The 26,539-nt window shown below is 63.4% G+C and overlaps 2 protein-coding genes and 1 long non-coding RNA gene across 3 annotated transcripts; 2 read left to right on the top strand and 1 right to left on the bottom strand.

Moving 5' to 3' along the window:
* The first annotated feature begins 378 nt into the window (after positions 1 to 378).
* Positions 379 to 12,986, top strand: LOC115618555 (pulmonary surfactant-associated protein C-like). Its single transcript, XM_030510245.1, has 7 exons — positions 379 to 736; positions 1,070 to 1,414; positions 1,486 to 1,596; positions 1,670 to 1,780; positions 1,912 to 2,047; positions 12,254 to 12,261; positions 12,974 to 12,986. The coding sequence occupies exons 1-5, from the start codon at positions 695 to 697 to the stop codon at positions 2,005 to 2,007; spliced, it is 705 nt and encodes a 234-aa protein (XP_030366105.1). The 5' UTR covers positions 379 to 694; the 3' UTR covers positions 2,008 to 2,047; positions 12,254 to 12,261; positions 12,974 to 12,986.
* On the bottom strand, positions 878 to 4,370 carry LOC115618556. The gene is made up of 2 exons (XR_003994833.1): positions 4,284 to 4,370; positions 878 to 2,617 (listed from the first exon to the last, which is right to left on the bottom strand). It is a non-coding gene; the product is annotated as an uncharacterized LOC115618556 (long non-coding RNA).
* On the top strand, positions 7,127 to 26,250 carry BMP1 (bone morphogenetic protein 1). The gene is given in 21 exon segments (XM_030510244.1): positions 7,127 to 7,336; positions 14,946 to 15,059; positions 15,131 to 15,271; positions 15,354 to 15,471; positions 16,423 to 16,447; positions 16,449 to 16,602; positions 16,731 to 16,836; positions 17,193 to 17,317; positions 18,719 to 18,834; positions 19,042 to 19,144; positions 19,541 to 19,657; positions 19,734 to 19,879; positions 20,136 to 20,331; positions 20,407 to 20,532; positions 20,628 to 20,788; positions 20,878 to 21,058; positions 24,306 to 24,431; positions 24,505 to 24,632; positions 24,723 to 24,936; positions 25,029 to 25,279; positions 25,743 to 26,250. Coding segments are annotated over 21 exon segments (2,925 nt in total). The 5' UTR covers positions 7,127 to 7,194; the 3' UTR covers positions 25,878 to 26,250.
* The last annotated feature ends 289 nt before the right edge of the window (positions 26,251 to 26,539 follow it).

Genomic DNA, 26,539 nt, shown 5'->3' with positions numbered 1-26,539 from the left:
TCCCAGCGGGCCCAGACGTGGCTGGAGAGGTCCCAACCCCACTGCGGGAGGGGCTTGAGCAATACCAAAGGTCACCCTGCCCTGCTGATTGCACCACCCCGGGTGACACACCAGAGCTGGGACCCCTCACCCTGAGCACATCAGCCCCAAAGCCCCAGCGCCATCAATGTGAGCCCCTGTGAGCATCCTCAAGAGCAAGGTGCAGGGACATGTCCCCAGGCTGAGGTGACCCCGCTCCCAGCCCAGCCTTGCTGGTTATGGGGGAGCTCCAATGTCCCACTGCACTTTGCCCACCTTGAGCAGCTCCATGTGCCTGAGCTAAGGGCAAAGGGCCACAGGCACCGGTCCAGGTCTTGCTGCAGCCGGATGCTCCTCCCTGGAGAGCAGCTTGAACCCACACAGGAGGGTTTGCTTTGGACCAACCCTTCGCTCCTGGGCAGCAGAGAGGTCCCAGTGATGGGGACAAGTGCCCTTAGGAGCTCTTGACAGCAGGTTCCCAGGGGAACGCAGCACTGGGGAAGGAGGTCAGCAAACACCACTGAAGTGGTTTGCGTGCCATAGCCCGATTGCACACCAGGACCACAACCTCCTTCACAGGGGCCACTCCACTCCCCACCCCATCACCCTGGTATAAAGCCCTGTGGTGTGGCCACTGCGGGGTTGGGGGAAGGAGGAGGAGAAGGAGGGAGCAGCCATGGAGAGCAGCATGAAGGAGGTGGTGGTTGAAGAGCCACTGGTGAGTCTCTGCAACCCACGGCAGGGTGGCACGGTCATGCTGGGGCTGTCCCTGTGCCCAGCAGAGATGCTCAGCACAGGGTTCTGCCCAGCAGGGATGTCCAGCACAGGGTTTAGTCCAGCAGAGGTGCTCAGCACAGGGTTTAGTCCAGCAGAGATTCTCAGCACAGGGTTCTGCCCAGTTTATTGCAGCAAGGCACCAGTGAACGCATGATGGAGGAAGAGCCCGTGGGATGCTGCTTCCTGAAGACTCAGGGGCATCCCGCCTGCACCCCCAGCTCCTGTGTCCTTCTCCTTCATCCCACTTCTCCCCCTTTCTCTCCCATGCCCACAGGACCCGGAGAAGGGCTGCTGCGGCTCCGGGTGCTGCTCCAACGGGTGCTGCAAGCCGGGCTGCTGCTGCTGGCCCTGCGCCGTGTGCTGCTCCAAGTGCGCGCAGTGCTGCCTGCCCCGGTGCTGCCGCTGCCCCCGCTGCCCCGGCTGCCCCGGCTGCACCGGCTGCATCAAGCGGTCGCTGTGCTTCGTCCCTCGCCTGCTCTGCTACCTGCCCCGCAAGCTCCTGAGCTGCCACCGCCTCAAGTGTCTCCTCCTGGTGGTGCTGGTGGTGGTGCTGGTCGTGGTCATCATCGCCGGAGCCTTGCTGATGTGGCTGCACGCGGACCAGCGCCACGCTGATGCTGTAAGTAAGGGACCCCCGGAACCCCCATGAGGGGCTGCAGCAGGGTGTGAGCTCCCCACCGTGCCCCACAGGTCCTAAGGATGGGGTTGTGGAGAGAACCAGCCTGGGAGGAGGATGCCGCCACTTTCTATGTGGATGGTGGGGATGGAAACCCGGCCACGGTCATCTATGACTACAAGAATGTAAGTGGGGAGCAATGGGGAGGATGGGGAAGGTGAGATGGGACCACGTTGATGTGGGTCTATCTGCAAATAGCTGCTGGTGAGCTACAGATCCCAGCTCCACGGTGCCTGCTACATCACCCACATGGACAAGGACAATATCCCGGGGCTGGACACTGTGGCCGAGACCTTCCAACGCCGGCAGGTGAGTGCTGGTGGCCCTGCTGGGACAAGGGGGGGCACATGGCCATGCCCTGGGCATGATGCGTTGTGCAACACCCCCCGGTGCAGCATCGTGCTGCTGCTGCCTCATCCTTCCTTCTCTGCCCTCTCCAGGACGAGAAGAGACTCGCCATGCCCCTGGCCGACCGCTCCCTCCTGGGCACCACCACCAGCATCCTCTGCAGCATCGTCCCTGTCTACTGGGCTTAACCTTGCTGGGTGGGTGCAAAGGGTCCCACTGCCCGCAGGGGTGGGCAGAGAGGGCTGCGGGACCCCCAGGCACCCAGCAGCACCCTCACAGTGCTGCGCTTTGCCTTGCAGCGTCCCCGATGGACACAGCATTGCAACAGCCCTTCCATACGTCCATCCCCATCATCCCCGGCACCTCCGCAGCTGCATCTCTCACCCACCCCCCGATTTTGGGGGCTGAGCAGGAGGGTTTGGGGATCACGGGGTGGGTTTGGAGGGTGCAGGGGCTGAGCAGGGGGTGGGTTTGAGGGGTGCAGGGGCTGAGCTTCGCCGGGGGGTGGAGGCGGTGGGGGGGTGTCTGCTTGGGGACATCTGGTTTGTCACTTAAATCTTCTCAGCTTCGCCAAACCCAAAGTGCAAAATGAGCTTAAAAAAACCCCGTGACATTTACAGAGAGCGAATTCTCGGTTCCCGTCCTTCCCCCTGCTCCGCAGCTCCCGCCCTCCGGCGCCTTAACAACGCGTTGAGGGGCTCTGAGCGGGGCTCGGGGAGTTTCTGCTGCAGTCACAGCCTGGGGGGCTCAGGGGGCACCCCCCAAGTGGGGCCAAGCTGGGGTCTGTGCTCTTCCACCCTGCGGAACAGAATAAAGGAAAAGGGGGAAAATCAGGTCTTGGAGCTATTCCTGGCAACAGCCGGTCTTGGAGGCAGCCGTGGGACCAGGCACTGCTGGAGGACCGGGATTGTTAGGACCGGGGTGCCGGTGCTATCAGGATCAGGCACTGTCAGGACCGGGGTGCCGGTGCTATCAGGATCAGGCACTGTCAGGACCGGGGTGCCGGTGCTATCAGGATGAGGCACGATGATGCTGTCCTGGGCCGTGCACCAGTGCAGGGTGGGAGCGTGGCGCAGCCCCGGGGCAGGAGCCGCAGCCCCGCAGCGGCCTCTCGATACCGGTGTCTGGCTGTGGCCCCGCTCCTGGCAGCTGGGAAGCGGCTCCCGCAGGGAGAGCACAGCTGCGGCTGGCCGGGATGCAGGGCATCCATCCAGGGCGTCCATCCAGGCCTCCTGCAGCTCTGGGGCGCCCACCCCAAACCATCACCTCCCACAGCCCCAGTGATCACACACTGGTGTGGGTTGGATGTGGAGGGCTCCTGGGCTGAGCTCCCAGCCCCGGGCACCAGCATCCATCCGGAGCAGCGGAGGGCAGGGGGTGTGCAGAGCTCTCCCACCGGCTCAACCTCCACAGATCCGTGATGGAGCAGCTGGAGATGAATCGTCAGAAACTTGGCAGGACCCCCAGGTCCTTGTGCAATAGTAACCCAAGTGCTGCCCCATTCCAGAAGCACTCTCAGGTCGCCGTCTCCCACCCGCGGTACTACATCACTGAAAAGTGCGTGTGGGTATTGCTGGGCTCCTTGCCCAGGGTGTGTGGGGATGGTCAAAGCCCTCCAGCCCTTGCTTGTCACTGTGGGGTGCTGTGGGCATCCTGGTGGGGGGCACAGTGGGGACCTTGGGGTCCTGGGAGGGGAAATTAGAGCGAACCCCCAGTATGTGCTGGGAGATGGAGGACCTCAGCCCCAGCCCCCAGCTTGTGTCGCAGGTGACAAGGGGGTCTGCACACAGGGGATGGTCCCAGTGCTGCACAGGGGACCCTGGGGGGGCCTCACTGGTCCTGGAGTTGGGGGGAGCACGCTGCAGGTGGGGTGGTCCAGCGTGGTCCTGCGGGATGGGCTCCGGGCAGGACAGCAGGTAGTTGGTGACATCCAGGGCCACAAGCACGTGGGGCATGGTCCTGTGGGGCAGAGCATGGAGAGTGTCCCATGGGCCTTTGGGGCTGCATCTTGGGCAGCACACAACGGAGATGCAGCTTTCCCAAGGCTTTTAGGGATGCCCTTTGGGGCTGGTGTGGATCCAGAGGACATCCAGAGCTCCCTTTGGAGCTACTACCCCCCAGCTCAGCCTTTGGGACTGCACTTGGAGTGGCACGTAGCAGAGATGGAGCTTTTCCAAGGGTTTGGGGGTGCCTTTTGGAGCTGGAGTGGCAGCCAGCACCTCATTGCTCCAGAGGCATGGAGCAGAAGCATAGAGCAATGCACTGAGCTCAGCACCAGGAGTCCTGCCTGCCCATCCTGCCTGCTTTTCCGATGACCAGGACACAACCCATCCTGTGGCCCCACTGCACAGTCAGAACAGGACGGGAGAAGGCGTCTGGAGCCCAGATCCCTTTGGGAATGAGCAAAGTGAGGGACCAGAGACCACGATAGGACCCAAACCTGCAGCATCGTCACCCCTCTTACCTCTGCCATGCCTTTGCCGGTGCGCAGGATCCACGCACGCAGGGATGCAGCGGAGCTGGAGCTGGAGCTGGCTGCGTGCGTGGGGGGTGCATCCGGAGGCTTGTTTATCCCAGGGCTCCAGAAAACATCATATGTCCAACACGTCAGCAGGAGCTGCCTTGGAGCCAGGAGCCTGGGATCTGTGGGGCTGGTCCTGCTGGAGCAGGCAGCTTCCTGCTGTGGGGCATGTGCTGCAGCACCCCACAGCCGCCCATCGCCTCGTGGGGTGCCAAACATCTGTGGTTAAGGGAAATTGTGGTGCTTGGAAAACCACGTTGGCAAAGGGAGCGGGTCCCAGGGGGTGGTGGGAACCTTGGGGTGATGCAGGAAGGGAAGTGGGGAAAAGCTTTCCCTGGGATCCCCAGATCCCCCCATGAGAAAGGGGCGATTCCAGGATGGAAACCAGCACCCAGTGAGCTGTGCTCCAGGACAGCCGAGGGCGCTCACCCCAGAGACAGGACGCGGATGGAGGTTTAGGTGGCAAAGCGAGGGTGGATTCCATGTTGGTGGCACCATTACAGAGCTCACCCTGTGTAGGCGATGCCCAGCACCAGTTTCTGTCCTGGCTCCTCAGCATCCCAATCCTTTCCTAATGGATTCACATCCCATGGGGACTCACCCTCAAACATCCTTCCCAGCGTAAGCAAATCTGAGGGATGGAAACAGAAAGTATTTCAAAGCCTGGTGTGTTTTCCATGGGGGATCTGTTTGTTTTCTTGGGAGACACTGGAGATGAATGAGGCGGTTGCTCCCCACATTCCCATCCCCATCCCCAGCCTGCCCCGTGCAGTGTGTGGGCTGGGAAGCGGAGCAAGGCCAGTTTCCAGAGGGTTATTTGTTTCCTTGAAGGGGGAAGATTTACTGGCTGTAGGTTTTGCAAGGCCGGGCCATGGAGCAAAGCACATCCCGAGATGATTCGCTGCTGGGGGAGGAAAAGAACAGCCTGAGATAAGGCATGAAAGAGACTTTTCCCTGTGCCTGGTGGGATTCTGGATGCGGGAGGTCCCAGAAAGCAAAAGGGAAAGAGGATTTGGGGGGGTTTAGTGGGAAGGGATTCCTGTCTGTGTCCAGCACGTCCCCAGGCATCAATTGTGTGCGGCAAAGCTGAATGCTTCATAACTTCAAAACTAATGGTAATTCAAGTTGTGAGAGTGGGGTAAGGAGTGGGAAGAGCTGCATGCAATGATGAGCCAGGAGCTGGGGGGGCTCCTGTGGCACTTCCCAGGCTGGGATGTGCCAGATGGACACTGCAAGGGACAGGGAATAGGCAGGGGGACAAGGCAAGGCAAGGCTGGACTCGGAGCTTTATCCAATGGATCCCATTTCCCATCCCGGGGCACACGCTGATGGGGGGGGGGGGACGCAGACACCCCAGGAGCTGCAGGAGGACACCAATGGCAGCACCATGGGCTCATCCTGCCCCTGTGCCCGTCACCGCCGCGCCACGGCTCCCACCCGCCCCATGGCGCCCACTGCGGAGCTGCGGGGCCCGTGGGGACCTGACGCGACGGGCGCTGGTGAAGTGGCGGAGCTCTGACGGCAGATGTCACCCACAGCCCTCGGCGCGGCCCGGCCCGGGCTGCGGGATGCTTCTCCCGTGCTTCTGCATCCAGACACCCTCTGCCCGCTCCTGGGGGGCTCATCCCGCTCCTGGGGGGCCTGTGAGCCACATGGGGCTGCCTGTGGGGTCCTGGAGGGAAGGCAGATGGAGCACCGGCCCCACACTCCCATGGGATCGCAGGGATGGGGGGATCCGGGCTCTTAGGATGCTTCACTGGAGTTTTTTGGGGTGCAGGGAGCTCCTGAGCCCTTCCAGGGTCTGGAGCTCACCCGTGTTTGGGAAGGGTGTCTAGGTTGGGGATGCTGCATCCTCCTCCTGCTCCGGCAAGGCTTGGGAGGATGCGGAATTGGGGGTCCAGGACCAGGAGATATGGGGGTGCAGGTGGGGAGGATGTGGGGAATGCAGGAGTGGGGATGTGGGATGGGGATGTGGGGTGCAAGATTGGGATATAGGGGTGTGGGAAGGGGTGCAGGAATGGGGGTCGTGGGGCACAGAGCGGGGGACATGGGGTGCTGGAGCTGGGGTTGCAGGATGCAGGGCTGGGGGACATGGGATGGGGCATGGGGGGGGCAGGTTGCGAACAGGGGAATAGCAGATGGGGTGGGGGGGCAGGATCTGGATCAGGGGATACAAGAGGCTACCAAGGGAGGGTGGGGGACAGGACCGAGGGTGAGGGACATGGAATGGGATCGGGGGAGCAGGATCAGTGTTGGGGGGTATGGGAGGGGATAAGGGGATATGGGATGAGACCGGGGGTGCAGGATCAGTGCTGGGGGACACGGGAAGGGACCGGAGGGGGTAGAATCGGTCCTAGGGGACACGGGATGGGAGCGGGCGGGGGGGGCAGGATCCGTTCTGGAGGACATGGGATGGGTCGGGGGGGGGGCAGAATCGGTCCTGGGGGATAGAGGACGGTAGCGGGGGGGGGGCAGAATCGGGACTAGGGGCTGCGGGACGGGATGGGGGGGACCTAAACGGGACCGGGGGGTTGAGGACGGGGTCCGGGAGCTCCGGGCCGTGTCCGCGGCAGCAGCTCGGCCCCGCCGCCCCCCCCCCCGGCGCTGGCCCCGCTCCCAGCCCTGCGCCCGGGGCTGCAGGGGCCGAGCCCGGCGCCTGACCCCGCCCCCGGCGGATCTCATTTCCCTACAGGAAAAAAACGAGGGAAAAAAAAAAAAAAAAAGGGAAAGAGGGAGCGAGAGGGAAAAAAATAAAAAGGGAGCGAAGGGGGGAGGGAGGGGAAAAAAAAGGAAAAGCCCCAAAAAGCCCCAAAAGCCGCCGGCGCCGGCGCTGCCCGCCCGCTCCCGCGGAGCCATGGCCGGGCTGCGGAGCTGCGGGCTGCTCCTCTGCCTGCTCCTGGCCCGGGCCATGCACTTCCCGGACTATTCCTACGTGCTGGAGGAGGAGGAGGAGGAGGACGCGGAGCCCCTGGACTACAAGGACCCCTGCAAAGCCGGTAGGGCCGGGGGGATGCGCGGCGGGGGGCGGCCGGGGCAGACAAAGGGGAGAGCGGGGGGGGTGTTGGTGTGAGTGAGTTGTGAGCGCGTCCCGCACTCCGGGGCTCCGCACGGCCGAACTCCGCTCCCGCGCCCGCGGCTGGCCCCGCAGCCGGGGGCTCCCGCTGCCCGTTTGGGGGGGTTGGATGCATCTGGTTGTACTTAGGGTGAGGAGCGGCGGGGGGGGCTGGCCCCGCGCCCCGCTTGCTCTCCCTCCCCAGCGCTGGCTGCGCCGGCAGCTGTCAAAGGTGGTGGGCAGCCCCCATGCCCCCCATCCCACCCCACATCCCTCACCAGGGCTGCACCCATCGCACCCCATCGCACCCCATTGCACCCCATCCCACCCCCGTCCCACCCCATCGCACCCCAGGGCTGGACCCATTGCACCCCATCCCATCTCACCCCAATCCACCCCATTGCACCCCAACCGCTGGACCCATTGCACTCCATCCCACCCCACTGCACCCCATCCCACCCATTGTACCCCATTGCACACCATCCCATGCTCCATACCCTTTTCCCTTTCTCCTTCTCCCCCAGCCCAGGGAAACCTCGTCCCTCCAGGGCCAGGCTCAGCCCAGGGGGAGATTTACCACAGCCCAGGGTCCCTCTTTGCTGGGCCTGGGGGGTGCTGAGCTGCTCCCTTGAGATGTGAGCAGGGCTGGGAGCAGGCCGGGTGCCACAGGGGGTTGTCCCTGTGTCCCAAAGCAAGACAAAGAGGATGGAAGGACATTTTTAGGGGGGGAAACTGAGGCACAGGGGGGGTAAGGTGAGCACAGAGGCGAGGGCTCGGGTCTGGCTGGGGGATCACGTTTCTCTTTAATGGTATTGTGTGCGCTGGGGAAGGCGGCTGTTGATAGAACTTTGTCTACATGAGGGCTTTTTCTGGCCAAAAATCCTTTCCCTTCCTGCCCTGCCGGGCTGAAACAGCAGAGCTTGCAAAACCGTCCGGGCAGAGCCCCGCAGCGCCGCTGCGCTCCCTCCTCAGCGCGGCCGGGACACGGCGCTGCCGGCCCCAGCTGATGGGGGCCCCCGTTCCCCCCGCTCTCGAGCACCCCAAAACCCCGCCACGTCCCGGGGCCGCCGAGGCTGCCCCCCCCCCCCCCGCCTTTACTAGATCCTGATGTGAGTAATTTAATTACAGCAGCAGTTCCCGGGGGGGGTGAGGGGGGGTCAGGCCTTGCCACGCACCGCATGAGCCTGGGATTATCCCTGGTTGGCTCCAAAGAGTGGGATGGTGAGATCCAGCAGGAGCAGCCGGAGACCCCCAGAGCAGCCCCCGGACCCATGCTGGGGGTTGGATTGGGTTTGGGGCAGCAACTCCCACCCCTGGGATTTGGGAAGCACCGAGCACAGAGGCTCTGCCACCACCATGGGTACAGGGAGGGGAAGCACCGGGATATAGGGAGGGAAGCACCAGGAGAGGAATTTGGGTTCCTCGGCACAGCTCATGCCAGAGGTATCCTGAGGCCAGGCAGGACGGCTGCCCGCAGCCGATGCCATTCCCACCACGGCACCCGTGCCGCCGCGGCTCTTCCAAGGATGCCAGAATGGGACCGCTGGGAGATCCGGCCCTTGGAGCAACCCCCAGGCAGGCAGGGAGGGAGGAATTAGCCGTGGCCCCGGTTTCCCTTCACCCGGTCAGCAGGATATCCAGGTCTCGGTGCCCAGCGGTGAGCAGAGCAGATGCCAGGTTGGATCCTGGTCGTGTCTCGGGTTGGGAAAAGCAGCCGGCATCACTCCCGCCATTCCCAGTGTGGTGGGGGGGCAGTTTGTGGGGGGCTCACTGTGTTTGCAGAGCCTGAGCCAGCGCTGATCAAACATATCCAGCCCCAGGGTTTGCTCTTGGCTCATCCCAAGGGATCCAGGGCGGTTGCTGAGCCAGGGAGGGATGAATCCCACCTTGCTCCACAGCCACGTTTGGGGGTGTCTGGTTAAACGGGGGGGCTGGCATGCTTCTGCCATGGCCGTGCTGTCACCCATGGAACCGGGGACACGGGCTCAGGGGGAATCTGCTCTGCCACGCTACCCATGGGGGGCTCAGCATCTCTGGTGGCAGAGCCACCACAGCCATGGCTGGGGCTGGGCCCCCCATTCGCGGTTATATGAGCTTCCCGGCTGTGCTTGGAGAGCCCTGGCCGCATCCGCCTGGATTTCACCTAGATTACACTTTCCAGGCGGAGGCAAGCGGAGGCTACTGGTTGCAGTCACACTTGTCAAGCTGCCCAAGAATATTTTCCAGCCGTTGTATGTCACTTATTCATGCAGGGTAAAAAATCCACCCGGGCGGGAGCCGCGCTCTGGGATGGGGCAGAGACCTGGGAATCTGCGCCTGATCCCGGGATCTGCTTTATCTTTGTGTAATCACCCGTTCGGCGCTGGGCGCGCTCCGGGGGGTGATGGCGAGGCCGGGGTGGGGGGTCACTCCTCTCCCTCCCGCTTTTCCCTGCCCTCCCTTCCCGGCTCCTGGGAAACTCTCCGGCTGCTGATTCACGCCGGCGAGGGGGGAGACGCCGCTTCCTGAGGCTTTATCCGCTGTCGGGATGGGGCTGGGAAACACATGGCCGGCGGGATGGGGGGGCCTCGGCGAGCCACGGCCGGACCTGGGAGAACAAAGCATCTGGGAGAGATACAGGGAGAAGCAGGAGGATGGCTCATGGGTGGCTTTCCCTCAGTATTCCATCTTGGCTGTGCAACAGGCGCTGTTTCTTTGGGTGAGAATGTGGCCTCTTGGTCCCTGTGGCTTTGCTGAGGCTTCCTGGAGGTCTCCAGCATTGTGGTGGGGAGAGGAAAGTGTCTCAGAGCATCCCACTTGTCCAAGGGCTGCAGGAGCGCTGTCGGTCATGGCTGTCTCATCTACCCGGGCGATGTTTGCATGGCAAAACCCCTCCATCCATGTGTCCATGAGCTGCAGGAGGCCAGGAAGCTTTGGAAGGAGTTAACAGGGCCTGTGGAGTGCTGATGGGGACAGGATTGAGCAATGGAAGCATGGGAAGGGGGGATGTGTTTGCAGCCAGAGCACTGGGGCAGATGCACAGAGGCCTGGGAGCCCTCGGGGACTGGTATCAAGCGCTGGGGACAGGTTCTGGTGGCCCCCTTGTGCACTGCGCCAGGCGTTGGGGTGCATCCCCATCCCTTCAGTGTCCGCTCTGGCTCCGTCCTCACAGGGAACACAACAACAAACCTCCCCAGTCCCCTTGGCAGAGCCATTGGCAAATATTTTCCTTCCCAGCAGCTCTCCCTTTCAGTGCCGCTGGCCCCAGGCTGTGTTCTGGTGACCCGGCTCTGGAGAGGGGAGGCAGGGACAGCCCATTCCCCCCCTGCGCCTGCCCACGGCTCTGCCATGCCTCAGGCTTGGCATCCTCCACCCGAGCCCTGGAGGAGGTTTTCCCCTCCACGGAAGAGGAGCAGAAGGAAAATCCTCCCCTGGAGTGATGAAACCATCCGACCTGCCCCCGGACAGTCATTAGCTGTTTGCTGCCATGGGCTGTGTTTATTAGAGGCTTATTTCATGGAATCCTGGAATGGTTTGGAAGGGACCTTAAAGCTCATCCAGTTCCAAGCCCTGCCGCGGGCAGGGGCACCTTCCACTAGAGCAGGTTGCTCCAAGCCCCTGTGTCCAACCTGGCCTTGAACACTGCCAGGGATGGGGCAGCCACAGCTTCTCTGGGCACCCTGTGCCAGTGCATGGGGAGAGGGATCATCCCTTCGGTGGGTTCCCCTTGGTGCTGGCCATCGCCGTCCCCCCGTGCCTCAGTTTCCCCACTGGTGGCAGAGGGGGCTGTGACCTGGCCTGGCTCCCAGCCTGGCTGCTGAGCTTTGAATTCCTGCTTTGTGCCTCTGTGCTGCTCGGAAGGTGCGTTGGGAAAGCAAATATTCCTCGCTCCAGCGTTTACAAGGCTGGCTGCTCCCTGCTCCGGCTGCCAGCGAGGGGCACCGGGAGAGGGGCTGCGTCACCGTGGGGGACAGGAGAGGGTCTGGTTCACCTCCGCCCTCTCCTGGGGCTCTCTGTGGGGCTACTGGCAGGTTGTGGGGCGCATGGGTAGACCTGGTAGACCTGGCACCTTGCAGCGCCGCCATCCCGTGGAATGCTCGGCATCCCTCCTCTTTTGCACCCACCCCAGGGCTGCCCGTGCAGGGCAGCCCCCGAGGCCGGGGAGGGACCCCCCATCCCATTCCTCTCGCCGTGGCCCCGGTGCTCGCAGCTGGGCTGGCGTGTGGGGCGGCGTCAGGAGCATTCCTCACATAGTTAACGGCTCTGCCCAGCCACTGGGATGCTGCTCCGGCCACTCTGGGGCTTTACAACCCAGCCGAGACCAGGATGCGCCTATTGAACTGCTCCCACCACCCCACCACTACCCCACCGCCATCCCTTCACTCCTTGTACCCTCCTCTCTGCTCCCTGCTGCGCCCCGGGAGAGATGCTCATGGCCCATGGCTCTGCATCCCACGGGGGTTCGCAGTGGCTGGGACTGAGCTGCTAAACCAGAGAGGGAAGGCGGGAAGGCTTTGCTCCTAGGCAGAGGGGATATGAGGGATGAGGGTCATTGCCATCCAGAGGGAAGACTGGGCTGAGCCTTTGCTCCCAAGCAGAGGGGATGCAAGGGATGAGGGTCATTCCCGTCTGGCACTGCTCATGGAGGCTTGTTTGCCCCAGACTGACCTGGAACATGATCCTGTCCCGTTTATCTGCTGCCCTCCCCTGCCAAGGCTTCCCGAGGCTCTGTTTGCTTTCCCTGCTCACCAGAACATCGCGTTCGCGCCCTGGCCCCTTCCCACTGGTTCCTCTAATTTGTGTCCTTGCAACACAGTTCCCAACCTTGGTGGAGTCTGAGGTCAGGCTCATCCCAAACTCCCGGTGATGCCAGAGAGGTCAGGCCCATGGGTACCCCTCTCCACTGCTTGTCTTGCCCAGGGGTACCAAGGATGCTGAGCGGCTCCTGCACCCCTGCTGTGCCGTGGCAATGAGGACAAGGGGATGCTGAAGGGACAGGCACCGTGTGCAGGCAGGAGATGCGGGGAGATGGTGACAGGGGTGCTGCAGGAGTTGGATGGAAACCCTTGTTTGTCTAAAGCCTCAGCCCCGGGGGTTACGTCAGTGTTCCAAGAACCAAGAGACAACACAGTGCACAAGTCAAACCACAGCAAGGGCTGAGTTATCTCCTGGCTTCGGGGTGAGGAGGAGCTCGGTGGGAGCCGTGTCAGCAGGTCCTGAGCAGCTGGTTGTGTTCTGGGGGCTGGGAGGGATGTGTATGGACAGAACCCGGATGCTCCCATCCCCATTCCTTTCTGGCTGATGGGGATGAGGATAGAGCCATCGTAGTGCCTGCACTTGAAGCTGGTGCACTGCTGGAGCCGCATCCTCCCCCCTGGCACCGCATCCTCCCCCCTGGCACCGCATCCTCTGTTGGCGCCGCATCCTCCCCCCTGGCACCACATCCTGCCCCTTGGCACCACATCCTCCCCTCTGGCACCGCATCCTCTGTTGGCACCGCATCCTCCCCCCTGGCACCGCATCCTGCCCCTTGGCACCACATCTTCTTCTCTGGCACCGCATCCTCCCCCCGGCACCACATCATCCCCACTTTGGTGAGCAGATACCTCCCTCCCAAACCAGCCCACGTGTCACCGGGTGCACTGGGAGCAAGCAGGAGGACACAGCCAGAGCCCAAACCAAGGTGGAAGTTTCCCAATCCAACACTTTCGGCTTATCCCCAACATGTCCTTACAGGGACACCTCTCACTGCTCCAATACCCCCTCCAGCAGCACCAAACCACCTTTCCCCCCGGGGAGGGGGCACTGGGGGGAGCTGAGCTGCTTTGCACCGCTTGGGAAACCAGCCCCACGTCCCTGCTCTGCCTGCCCAGCTCTCTCACGTATCCCAAATCCCTCACATATGGTTTCTATATCACTTGGCTCTGCCGGCCTGTAAGCGAGCTTACTTTCCCTTGTCTTTCCATGCAGTTCTTGGCACGGGACGCTCGTCCTGCTCCGCGGCCCTGTCCTCCCCCTCGCTGCCCGTTCGGACACGTCTCTCCCGGCCCGGGGAGGGTGCGGGGAGGCCGGGGCCGGCTCCTGCCTCTGCTCTGCCCACAAATTGCAGCCTGGCCGTGCCAGCGGCGCGTTGTGCCAGGGGAGGTGCCGGCCCCGGCTTGTTTGCTCTTCCCTTGGCTCTGCGGCAGGTCTGCTCCCCACCCCGGAGCTTCCTCTGCCAGGATGCGCCGGTCTGGGGATAGACCCAAAGCATGGCGTTTTCAGCCCAAAAAGTGGCTTTTTCACCCCAAAAAAGTGGCTTTTTCACCCCAAAAGGTGGCTTTTTCACTCCAAAATGTGGCGTTTTCTCTCCAAAACATGGCTTTCCAACCCTAAAACATGGCTTTTTCGTTCCAAAAGATGGCTTTTTCACCCCAAAACATGGCTTTCTCACCCCAAAACATGGCTTTTTCACCCCCAAGTGCTTCATGCCACCACCAGAGCACGGCTTGGGCTTGGTGCCACGCAAAAACACGGCGTCTGGTCAAGCTGGGGTGACCTCTCGCTGCTCCTCTCGCCTCGTGCCGGTTGTCTCGGACCCGTCGTGGTTATCCCAATTGTCCCTCTTGCTGTCGTAATTAGTGGCTCTTTTGGGATCCACTTGCTAATTGCTTGGAGCGCCAACTTGGCACCGCTCCCCCTCAGCCCCTGAGCTGCTCCAGCCACCCCAATCCCCCCCCCAACCATTTCCCTGCCTATCCCCAAATCCCAGTGAGGGATCGGGATACCCAGGACCACGTGGGCACCCCGGGCACCCACGCACTGGGTGAGAAACCCGTCTCCACCCCACTGCGGCCACGTGCAGAGCCCCTGTGCCGGCGCTGACCTCAGCCAGCCCTCCGCAAGAGCCGGGTTCCCGAGGGCTCCGCTCTGGCCGTGTGCCGGAGCCGGGAGCCGCGTCCTGGAGCGTTGACTCATGGCGAGAGCAGGAGGAAGAGGAGGAGGAAGAGGAGGAGCAGGGTTGTATCCTCCAGCCCTGTAATGCTGCAGCATCTCCGCACCCCCAGCCCCATGGGAATGGTGCTGGCCCCGGTGGACAGACAGACAGACGGACACCCCTTGGCCAGCTCCGTTCCTGCAGGCACTGGGCGCAGCAGGAGCTTCCTGAGCCATATGGCTCCGCTTCGGTGTAGCAGATGACTTGGAGATGGTTGGAGCATCGCGGGGCTGCCGGAGCTCACAGAGGGACAAGGGGCAAGAAGGGGGGTCCCAAGCCCAGCGTTTTGTAAAGGGAAAACAAAAAAGTGCAGTTTTGCAACACAAATAATAACAGAAACCCGAAAAAGTGATGGACCGGGGGTTATGAGAACCAGATGTGAGTGTGGGGCTGGCTCCAGCCGCTGCAGAGCCGACACGGTGGCGGGCGGGAGCAGGGGAGCCCGGCCCCTGCCTGGAGGAGGAGGAGGAGGAGGAAGGGCTTTACCTTCCTCTTCATGGGCTGGGGAGGGGCCGGGCGCTGGGAGCTCAGCCCTTATGGGATTTGGGATCCCCCAGCGTAGTCTTGGGGGGCTCAAACCTCATGTCCCCCCCCGCAGCTGCCTTCCTGGGAGACATCGCGCTGGACGAGGAGGACCTGCAGCTCTTCCACGTGGAGCGGGTGGTGGACCTGGCGCGCCGCTCCATCACCCGCCTGCCCACCAACAGCACAGGTACCCCCCGCCCCTCCATCAGCCCCCCCCGCGCCGGGGGCTGCCCGCGCTGACCCCCCCGCTCCCCGCAGCCGCCAATGCCACCAGCGCCCGCCACCACCCGCGCAGCCGGGGCCGGGCGCGGGCCCGGGGCCGCCGCGCCGCCACCTCCCGGCCGGAGAGAGTGTGGCCGGACGGGGTCATCCCCTACGTGATCAGCGGGAACTTCAGCGGTGAGTGCGGACGAGCCGCGGGCTCCGTCCTGCCCGCTCGGGGTTACCCCGCGCTGACGGCTCCCGCCGCCCCCCCCCGCAGGCAGCCAGCGAGCCATATTCCGGCAGGCGATGCGGCACTGGGAGAAGCACACTTGTGTCACCTTCCTGGAGCGCAACGACGAGGACAGCTACATCGTCTTCACCTACAGGCCCTGTGGGTATGTGGTGGGAGCGCACCCAGCCTTGGTTCCGCTCAGGATGCCTGGATGATGGCACTGGAATCATCCAACCCCAGACTGGTTTGTGTTGAAGGGACCCTAAAGCTCCTCCAGATCCAACCCCTGCCCTGGGCAGGGACACCTTCCACTAGAGCAGGTTGCTCCAAGCCCGTGTGTCCAACCTGGCCTTGAACACTGCCAGGGATGGGGCAGCCACAGCTTCTCTGGGCACCCTGTGCCAGCGCCTCAGCACCCTCACAGGGAAGAGCTTCCTCCTTTTATCCAACCTGAACTTCCCCTGTTTCGGTTTAAACCCATCACCACATCTGGCCCAGACCTGCTCAGTTTTGGGTCTTGGAGGACCCATCTCTGGGGTCTGGTCCCTGCAGGTAGTTGCGAGCAGGGAGGTTTCGGAGCCACCAAGCTGCTGTGGGCCAGGGGCTGAGGTTGGTGGCTCAGCACCAGCCCGGACTTGCAGCAGGGTTGATGCCAAAGGAAACAGGGGTTTGGAAGAGCTCAGCGTCTTCACGTGTCAGGACACAGCCCCAGCCAAGCAGATGGTGGTTAGGAGGAGGCTTCCCCTGGAATGGGATCTGCACGACGATGGCGGCGGATGATCCATGCCCCAGCACAGGCACAGACCAGCTGAGCTCTTGTAGTGCAGGATGGGTACCCATGGGAGCAGCACCCCGGGAGCAGTGGCGCTGATGCTCCCACCCTGACTCATGTCACCCCCATCCCTGGCAGTGTTCAAGGCCAGGCTGGACACAGGGGCTTGGAGCAACCTGCTCTAGTGGAAGGTGTCCCTGCCCGTGGCAGGGGTTGGAGCTGGATGAGCTTTAAGCTCCCTTCCGACGTAAACCATTCCAGGGTTCTATGAAGCACCAGGATGCCCACACCTCATCAGGTGTCCCCCCAGGGCTGACCCGCTGCCCCCTATTCCCCCCCAAGGTGCTGTTCCTATGTGGGTCGCCGGGGGGGGGGGACCTCAGGCCATCTCCATTGGCAAGAACTGTGACAAGTTTGGCATCGTGGTGCACGAGCTGGGCCACGTCATCGGGTTCTGGCACGAGCACACGCGGCCCGACCGGGACGACCATGTCTCCATCATCCGGGAGAACATCCAGCCAGGTAGGGACCAGCCGCAGCCCTCCTCCTCCTGCTCCTCTTCCTCCTTCTCCTCCTCTTCCTCCCTGCCATGGGGTGCTGCCGGAGCTGGGTCCCCCCTGAGGGCATCCCCATCCCTCCTGACTCCACAGGGCAGGAATACAACTTCTTGAAGATGGAACCAGAGGAAGTGGAATCTCTGGGCGAGACGTACGATTTCGACAGCATCATGCACTACGCCAGGAACACCTTCTCCAGGTACGTGGCTCATCCCCGTGTCCCCCAGGACAGTGACATGAGGTCTCCCAGCCCGGGGGACACCTTATATAGGGTTTATATAGCCCTTCTTCCTTATATCTAACCTGAACTCCCCCTGTTTCAGTTTGAACCATTCCCCCTTGTCCTATCGCTGCCGCCCCTGACGAAGAGCCCCTCTCCAGCACCCCTCCCTAAGGCAGGGGACACGCTGGGGGCACGTCCCTGTCCCCGCTGGCTCATGTCCCACAGGCTGTCATTGCCAGCCTGTTTTTAGCATCCTTCCCCAGCGGCAGCAGTTGCAGGCACAGACCCGGTGCTCCGCAGGCTCCGCTCAGCCCCTGCTGCTCTCGCTACAGGGGCATCTTCCTCGACACCATCCTGCCCAAGTACGACGTGAACGGGGTCCGGCCGGCCATCGGCCAGCGGACACGGCTCAGCAAAGGGGACATCGCGCAGGCCCGCAAGCTCTACCGCTGCCCGGGTGAGTGCCGCCGGTGCTGTGGGGCATGAGCGGCATGGGGCGGTGCGTCCTTTGGGAATGGCTGCTTTCACTTGGCAAAGGAAAGAATCACCCCGCCGGGGTTCCCTGTTTCCAGTGGAAAATGCTCGTTGGGGTCCTCCTCGCCATCAGACCCCCTGCAAGGACCTCACACACCGGTTGTTTCTCCATCCATAGCACTTCCTGGGGTGTTTGGGAGCAGAAGACCTCGATGAGCCACAGGGCTGTGCCCATGTGAGCAAAGACATCCTCAGCTGCCCTCTCCTCTGAGAAAAGAGCATCCCCCCAGAGAGCATCCCCCAAACAGCATCTCCTCAAAGAGCATCCCCTCAAAGAACATCACCCCAAAGAGCATCTCCCAAGGAGCATCCCCTAAATAACATCCTCCAAAGAGCATCCTCCAAAGACCCTCCCCCAAAAAGCATCCCCCAAAGAGCCTCCTCTGGCAGCAGAGCATCCTCCGAGACCAAAGCATCCTTTGGAGACCATCCTCCCACCCATCCCAACAGCAGGAGGGGTTTGGATGAGGCACAGTCACATGGCTGGGCTGTTGCCAGCAGGATGGGGACAACACGGTCCCACCATGGACCGCGGTCCTCCCCGGGGCTGGTGCAGACTGAAGGATGCTCAGCACCACCAGCACACATGTTGGCACCTTGAAAGGGCCATATCGCATGTGCGTGGCATTGCCACGGGCACTGCAGGGACCGGCACAAGGCTGGGGTTGGACCAACCACATCTGCAGGAGTTTGGCTCCTGCTTCATTCCAGCAACTCATTGGCAGCCTGGAGGAGGGACAGGGCTGTGAGGGGCCCCAGCAGCGTCCGTGCTGTGTGCAGGGGCCGTGGGGCTGTGAGAGCAAGCAGGGAAAGTGGTTAGTTTGGAAAGGATGGGGAGGAACCCCCCAAAAGAGAGATTATCCCCCCCAAGCCCCCTCTGCAGCCCGGCTTCCCCTGCCCTTTGTTCCCACTGCGCAGCACGGAGGGAAAGGAGGCAGCGAGCCCAGGATTCGAGCTACGTTCTTAACGTTTCACCTTTCATGTCACGGTCCCCCCGCCCCGAGCAGGAGCTGGGGGGTGGCCCCACCTCGATGTGCCGTGGCCGCGGCATCATGTGGCTTCCAGATGGCAGCGCTGGGCCGGGTCCAGCCGCGGCGGTGGAGCCCTGCCCGGAGCACGGGTGGCACGGCAGGGGGTGGGATCGGTCCTGGCTGAGGGGGGAGCGTCACCTCGGTGAGGTTTGGCTTCTTGGGAGTGTTTCTTGCAGAGCTGTCCTTGGAGATGGGGATTTGGGTGGTCAAAGGGTGCGGGAGGCTTGGGAATGCTGCCGCTCCCAAACCCAGGGCATTCCCGGGGGTCTGACTCTGCTTTTCCCTCTTTGCAGCCTGCGGGGAGACGCTCCAAGACAGCCAAGGCAACTTCTCCTCCCCTGAGTTCCCCAACGGGTACTCTGCCCACATGCACTGTGTCTGGAGGATCTCCGTCACCCCCGGAGAGAAGGTACCGGCGCCGGCGAGGCACCGAAGGCTCCCAACCCTCCTCATCCTCCTTCGCTCCTCTTCACCCCTTGTCCCGGGGTGCTCCTGAGCCAGCACCCTCCCGCTGCTGGTGCCTGGCTGCGGCTCGGGGTGCAGCCGGCACGGGGACCGGCAGGCACAGACCCCGCCGGGGCGTTGCTCTTCCTCCTCCCCTCCTCTTCAACCTTAGATCATCCTGAACTTCACCACCCTGGATCTGTACCGAAGCCGGCTGTGCTGGTACGACTACGTGGAGGTGAGAGACGGGTTCTGGAGAAAGGCCACGCTGCGAGGTAACCAACCGGGAGCCCTCGGCCCGGCCGGCTGCTGCCTCCTGCCCTCACCTCCCCGGGGCAGGCAGCGCAAGGGGCTCCGCTGCGCCTCCATCCCCGCTCCTGACGTGCCAGAGCCCCAGGGGGGGCTCGCCATGGAAGGGTTATTGGGGTGAACGGGGCTCCTGCGCCCAGCCTGGCTGAGCCAGCTGGCGGCACGTCTCCCTCCTGGTCCTATTCCCCATGAATCCAGCTGCCCCCACACTGAGACAACCAGGAACACCAAAGGGGAGCAGGGGGAGAAGCAGCTCTTTCCGTTTAGGATGCTGGCACGGGCAGAGGGGCGGGACTGGGACATAGAGGTGAGGAAGAGGAGGGCGCCCGGCTGCTGGGAGCCCAGCAAGCCTTCATCCCCAGGCAGGTTCTGCGGGAACAAGCTACCCGAGCCCATCGTCTCCACCGACAGCCGCCTCTGGGTTGAGTTTCGGAGCAGCAGCAACTGGGTGGGCAAAGGCTTCTTTGCTGTCTATGAAGGTAGGGATGGGCAGGGAGGGAATATGGGGCTGCTCGTGGGGCAGGGGGGGCTCAGGCAGCTGCTTCTCCCTTCCAGCCATCTGCGGTGGGGATGTGAAGAAGGACAACGGGCACATCCAATCCCCCAACTACCCCGATGACTACCGGCCCAGCAAGGTGTGCGTCTGGAAGATCACTGTCTCTGAGGGCTTCCATGTGGGATTGACCTTCCAGTCCTTCGAGGTGGGTGAGCACATCCCCCCCCGCACTGTGCTGGACCCCCATTTCCCTGTGGTGGGAATGGGACATCTCCCCAGCAGCATCTCCCTGCCCCAGCGCACCCCATGGGGCTGCAGCAGGGCTGTTGCTGCCTCCGTGCCTCAGTTTCCCCACGCGGCAGAGCTTGGCTGGTGGGTGTGTGGGCCTGGGAGTGTGGGTATAAGGAAAGAGGAGAGGAGCAGGCAGGATTTGGGGATGCTGAGGCCAAGATTCCCCCCAGATCGAGCGCCACGATAGCTGTGCCTACGACTACCTGGAGATCCGGGACGGCAGCAGCGAGTCGAGCAGCCTCATCGGGCGCTACTGCGGCTACGACAAACCAGACGACATCAAGAGCACCTCCAACAGGCTCTGGATGAAGTTCGTCTCCGACGGCTCCATCAACAAGGCCGGTTTCGCCGTCAACTTCTTCAAAGGTAGGTGATGCTCCAGGGGGAGCTCCGGGGGGCTGCGGCCGCCCCGCTGCCCGCTCACCCCACTGCCTGCCCCAGAGGTGGACGAGTGCTCGCGCCCGAACAACGGCGGCTGCGAGCAGCGCTGCGTCAACACCCTGGGCAGCTACAAGTGTGCCTGCGACCCCGGCTATGAGCTGGCCTCCGACAAGCGCCGCTGCGAGGGTGAGTGCCCCCCATGCCCCCCAGCCAGCCCCACGCAGCATCCCGCATCCCGGGAGCGTGGGGATGTGATGGGCACTGGTCCCTCCCGCCTGCAGCCGCCTGCGGAGGTTTCCTCACCAAGCTCAACGGCTCCATCACCAGCCCGGGGTGGCCCAAGGAGTACCCCCCCAACAAGAACTGCATCTGGCAGCTGGTCGCCCCCACGCAGTACCGCATCTCCCTGCAGTTCGACTTCTTCGAGACGGAGGGCAACGACGTGAGTCAATGGGGAGCAGCCTCTCTCCCGCCTCCCAATGTGAGGTGCCACCAGCCCCGTGTCCCCCCCTTTGTGCTTTGCGCCCCAAGGTCTGCAAGTACGACTTCGTGGAGGTGCGCAGCGGGCTGACCGCCGACTCCAAGCTGCACGGCAAGTTCTGCGGCGCCGAGAAGCCGGACGTCATCACCTCCCAGTACAACAACATGAGGATCGAGTTCAAGTCCGACAACACCGTCTCCAAGAAGGGCTTCAAAGCTCATTTCTTCTCAGGTAGAGCTGCCCGGCCCTGGCCTGGGCATCCCCGCACTGAGCCCCGCCCCCCCGCACCCCCAAACCGCCGCTAACGCCTGCCCCTGCCCCTGCCGGGGGTGCAGCCCCCGGTCCTAGCCTGGTGCTGGGGTGACCCCCAGGGTCTGATCCCCCCCAGCCTCCACCAGCCCAGCGAGCAGCACGTGTTGCTGCCTCTCAGGGGGTTTCCTCTCTTTTGGGGAGCAATTGGGTGCTATTGCAGGTGCTGGGGGGCTCCCTGAATAGCCGGTGGTTGCTGGGCTCCAGGGGATACGTGCTGGGCACAGGGATGTGCTCAGCCCTGGAGGGGCCGGTGCTGGTGTGGGGAGCAGGTTTCCCCCCACCCAGCCTTGCCATGGGCCGGGCACTGCACCCCTGGGGCGGCACTGCCATGGGGGGGGATGTCCCCGCTCTGCTGCGCTGCTGCACCCCGCTATGCTGCATGGCCACGGGCTTCCCATGCTTCCCGGGCAGGGTGGCCGGTGCCGGGGGGTGTCAGCATTTGGCCATGTCTCAGGTCTCTGGAGCAGTCCCTCCTCCCAAAAACCATTACCTGCTTATCCCTGTCTGTCCTATGGTCTGACCTCCTCTCCTGGGCCACCCCACCAGGAGATTATGGAATCCTGGAAGGGTTTGGGAGGGAGCTTAAAGCTCCTCCAGCTCCAACCCCTGCCCTGGGCAGGGTCACCTTCCACTAGAGCAGGTTGCTCCAAGCCCCTGTGTCCAACCTGGCCTTGAACACTGCCAGGGATGGGGCAGCCACAGCTTCTCTGGGAAAAGTCTGTGCCAGCGCCTCAGCACCCTCACAGGGAAGAGCTTCTGTCTCAGAGCTCATCTCAATCTCCCCTCTCTATCAGTTTAAAGCCATTTGGTGGCACCTTCATGTCTCGGGCGGGTGGGGATGGGGCCACGGAGCCAAACACATGCCGGCCACAGCCAAGCATCACCCGGTCCCTGGTCTGGGGGCTCCCACGGGACCCTCGTGGAAGAGAGGGTCCCCCTCGATGTGTCGCGGTGCCTCCGACACCAGCCCGGCCACGAGCGACCAGCAGCACCCTCCGGACGCGCTGGGCTGGAGCGGGCAGCAGTGCCCGGCCCCTCGCGCTGCCGTGGTGCGAGGGCAGCAGCAGCACAGCCCCTCGGGCCGGGGCAGCGCCTCTGCTTTATCTCGTGATGAAAACCCAGTAAGTGGCGCCTCAGCAGAGCCAGACCTCGGCGGCCGAGCGCAGCGGCACCACGGGGCAGCCGGGTGAGTTTCCGCCACCACTTCGGGCTCCCTTCACCTCCCCTTCGCCTCCTCTGCCTCCCACCGGGATGTGCGGCCGCCCCATGGGGCTGCCTCCGTCCTGGACCACCAAACCTCCTCCTGCCCTCGCTCAGGTCTCGGGCTTTCCCGGCAGCAGGACCTCGCTGGAGGACTCGGCCACACCAGGGTCCCTCCTGCGGTCCCCCCCTGGCGTCGCTCCCGGCCGACCCTGGGCAAAGCATCTCCCGTGCGGCCCCTTTTTAGCTGTGAAGGGTCTTTGTGCTTCTTCCCCGGGCCCCGCTTTGCCCCAGTGAAGACGCGGCCCCTTCCTCCTCCTCCTCCTCCTCACTGGAGGCAGCAGCCGGCGCGGCCGGCTCGCACGTAAGGAACCCACGGTGGCAGCTCCCAGGTACGTCCCCCCGGCTCTGCGGCGCACGGGGGGTCCGTAGCGGGGCGATAGGTGCCTGCGGGGGCTGCAGGGTGGCGGGAGCAGCCCGGGAGCCATCGGATGCCGCTGGGATGCGGGTGAGCGCACGGGAATGCCGGGTGGCAGCGGCGGCAGGGGTAGAATAAAGCACTGCTGCAGACACGAGCCGGTGGTGGGCTTCGTTCCTCTGGCAACTCTCCGCTCTTGTCTCGCCCGCCCAGGCTCCCTCCGTCCTGCCGGCGGCGGGTGATGCGGGGCCGGAGCTGCTCGGAGCTGCTCCCGGCCCATCCGAAGCCCTTTCCCATTCCCAAATGAGCCTTTCCGCCTCGCTTCCTCTCTCAGACCTAGGAAGATGTCAGGTTATAGCCTCTGCTTGAGAGGTGGCCGCGGGGCTTGGGGCTGCCCCATGGGGCTGGGGGCGCTGGCTCCCGGAGGGATGCTGCTCCCCTCCGGCATCGCTGCGAGCGGGCAGAGGGATGCTGGGGGGGTGGGTGCCTGCTTGCTGCTGGCTTCCCCCCATCCCCAACCCCCACGGGGACAGGGAGCGAGGAGAGGTGATGGGCTGCGGAGCATCCCGCCCCGGAGCGGGGCCGGTGATAGGGACCTGAGGCGGTGGTGGGTGCTGGGAGGTAAGTACAGCCAGCCTGGGATCCCAACCCCTCCACTGCCACCCCGCGCCCCCAGAACCCACTTGAAGCCCATCCTCATCCTCCCGGAGCCAACACCTCACCTCCTCCCCACAGAGCCGCTGGTGGGGGTGCCCTGCTCTGCCTTGCTTGTCCCGCTGCCCCCCTGCATGTCCCGCTGCCCCCCGCGCCCCCGGCGCCCCCAGCTCCCCCATCGCTCCCGTCTCTCCTCCTCCTCTCTTTGCAGAGAAGAAGCAGCAGCTCCAGCCCCCGAAATCGCGCCCGCCCGGCCTCAAGTTCCGGCTGCAGAAGCGGCTGCGGGGCCTGTCCTGAGCCGCCTCGTCCTCTCCCATCTTTCTCAGGAATGCCGTGCGGGAGCACGCCGGGGCTGGGCCGAGCCGCGCCGCCGGTCCCGCGGCCCCTGCGCTTGACAGAACTGGTCGTTGGCCTTATTTTGGATGCTTTTGTCCTCGTTTTTACGTGTTTTGCCTGGTTTAAGCACCGCCGTGGCGCTGGTCGCGGACCAGCCGACCCTGGTTTGGATTTTTTCCCTTGGTTTTTACCGTGTCTGTGACATTTCCCTATCGATGAGTAAAGAGGGACTCCCGCGTCCTGGTCTTTCTTGTGCATCTTTGGTTGTCACTGTGTGTTTTTCTGCCTTCCCCGTCCATCCCGTAAAGCAGGTAATGGTTGTACCCATGGGTGTGAGCCCAGGGAGAGGAGGACCCATCCCATCGCCCATGGGGGCTGCTCCGAGCTTGGCCAAGGGATGGTGGATCTGCTTGTTGCTGGTGTAGGCGCTTGCTTGGCTGGTCGCTCGCCACAGGGCAGCGGTGCGAGGCTGGGCGCCGGGGTGCGGGGATGGATGCTGGTCCCCGATGCTCCCCCTCCTCGCCCAGCTCAGCCGCGCTCCCTCTGCTCTCTCGGCAGACAAGGACGAGTGCTCCAAGAACAACGGGGGCTGCCAGCACGAGTGCCTCAACTCCTTCGGCAGCTACGAGTGCCAGTGCCGCAGCGGCTTCGTGCTGCACGACAACAAGCACGACTGCAAGGAAGGTGGGTCCGCGCCCCGAAACCCCCTCCCCAACCCCAACCCAGGCACCCGTGACCCTTCGCCTTGTCCCCACAGCTGGCTGTGACCATAAGGTGACATCCACCACGGGGACCATCACCAGCCCCAACTGGCCTGACAAATACCCCAGCAAGAAGGAGTGTACTTGGGCCATCAGCACCACGCCGGGGCACCGCGTCAAGCTGGTAGGGCTTTGGGGGCACCAGGGGGTGGGCGGCAATGGGGGTCCCCCCGCTGAGCCCCATTGAGGGCTGGTGGCTCCGTCACCTCCACAGACCTTCTCGGAGCTGGACGTGGAGGCGCAGCAGGAATGTGCCTACGACCACTTGGAGATCTACGATGGCAAAGATGCCAAAGCGCCGGCGCTCGGCCGCTTCTGCGGAGCCAAAGAGCCCGAGCCCCTCGTCTCCTCAGGCAACAAGATGTTCCTCAAGTTCGTCTCCGATAACTCTGTCCAAAAGAAGGGTTTTGAGGCCACCCATGCCACAGGTACCAGCGCGGGGCTGCGGAGCCTGGTTGTGGGGCGGGAGGAGGTTGTGGACCCCCCTCAACCATCCCCTCGCTCTTGTCTCCTCCCGCAGTGTGCGGCGGCCAGGTCCGCGCCGAGGTGAAGACCAAGGACTTGTATTCCCATGCGCAGTTTGGGGACAACAACTACCCGGGGGGCTCGGACTGCGAGTGGGTCATCATGGCCGAGGAGGGCTACGGCGTGGAGCTCATCTTCCAGACCTTCGAGATCGAGGAGGAGGCCGACTGCGGCTACGACTACATGGAGCTCTTTGATGGCTACGACGGGACGGCCCCTCGCCTCGGGCGCTTCTGCGGGTCCGGGGTGAGATGGGGGGCGATGGGGTGGGTTGGGAAGGGCAAAGGGAGGGGATGGAGATGTTCCAGGCCAGGCTGGATGTGGTTCTGGGCAAGCTGAGGTAGGTGAAGTTGTCCCTGCTCAGTGCAGTCACTGGATGAGCTGTGGATATTAGGAAAGATTGGGATATTAGGAACAATTCGTCCCTGCAAGTGTTCACACACCGTGTAGCCGAGGCCCTCAGTGCCACGAGTGAGTGGTGGCCTTGGCAGCGCTGGGGGACAGTTGGACTTGATGAGCTTAAAGATCTTTTCCAACCCCATTGATTCTATGATTCTATGAAGGTCCCTTCCAACCTAAACTGTCCTGAGTTGAGCCAAGGTAGCCAGAGCATCCCTGGGGGGACACTGGGGTTGTACACGGGGGTGCAAGTAGCTGTGCACCCCTGGGATGCTCATGGTGCTGAGGACCCCTGTCCCTCACCCCGCAGCCCCCAGAGGAGGTGTACTCAGCCGGAGACTCAGTGATGATCCGCTTCCACTCGGACGACACCATCAACAAGAAGGGTTTCCACCTTCGCTACACCAGCACCAAGTTCCAGGACACGCTGCACACGAGGAAATGAGGGCCCGGGGGGGGGTCCCGGCCCCCGCCGCGGGCAGGGAGGAGGAGGAAGGAGGAGGCAGGAGGAAGGCAGCGGGAGCACAGCCCCGCACAGACTGCACGAGGAGCACACAGCCAACCTCAGCACTCAAGACACGCTCGCACGGGGCCCCGGGGCTCGGGCACCCATGGGCACAACGGCAGAGGGGGGGTCCCTTGGCCAGCATCCGTGCCCCTGGCGCTGTGTGGGGGACACGAGGGACCCGTTGCCCTTCCTCGCCCCGGCCGAGCTGGCCGCAGCTCTGAATGTACAAACCAGTAACCGGGAAGAGTCCAACACACACAAGGTGCTGTCTCCCTCTTGTACCGATGAAATAAATACCCTTGTACTTGGAGGGGGCAGCCCCGGCCTTTTTGATTCCCCCCCAGGGATAACAGCACCCAGAACAGGGCTGGACCAGGGAGGGGAGAGCATCCCCCCCCACGCAGCAGAGCCACACGTCGGGGCTCCCCAAAGAGCAATCAGTTCATTGCAATGCACCGTGATGAGCTGGAGCATCAACCAGAGCGGGTCGCTCCATGGGTGCTGGGTGCTCCCCCAGGCCGCCTTCGGGCAGCTCTGCAGGTAGGTGCTCACCCCACACCTTTGGTTTCCCATTTGGAACGCATCTGCAGCCCCATCCC

The sequence above is a fragment of the Strigops habroptila genome, chromosome 21, assembly GCF_004027225.2.
Source record: "Strigops habroptila isolate Jane chromosome 21, bStrHab1.2.pri, whole genome shotgun sequence".
NCBI classification, from domain to species: domain Eukaryota; kingdom Metazoa; phylum Chordata; class Aves; order Psittaciformes; family Psittacidae; genus Strigops; species Strigops habroptila.
Note: the sequence above shows the minus strand (reverse complement) of the source record. Positions and strands in the feature narration are given on the sequence as shown.

Bases quoted from the DNA above. Each gene is read 5' to 3' on its own strand.
- LOC115618555 (XM_030510245.1), top strand. From the start codon at position 695: ATGGAGAGCAGCATGAAGGAGGTGGTGGTTGAAGAGCCACTG. The intron at 737-1,069 runs GTGAGTCTCTGC...CCATGCCCACAG, and splicing joins TGGTGGTTGAAGAGCCACTG to GACCCGGAGAAGGGCTGCTG. The intron at 1,597-1,669 runs GTAAGTGGGGAG...ATCTGCAAATAG, and splicing joins TCATCTATGACTACAAGAAT to CTGCTGGTGAGCTACAGATC.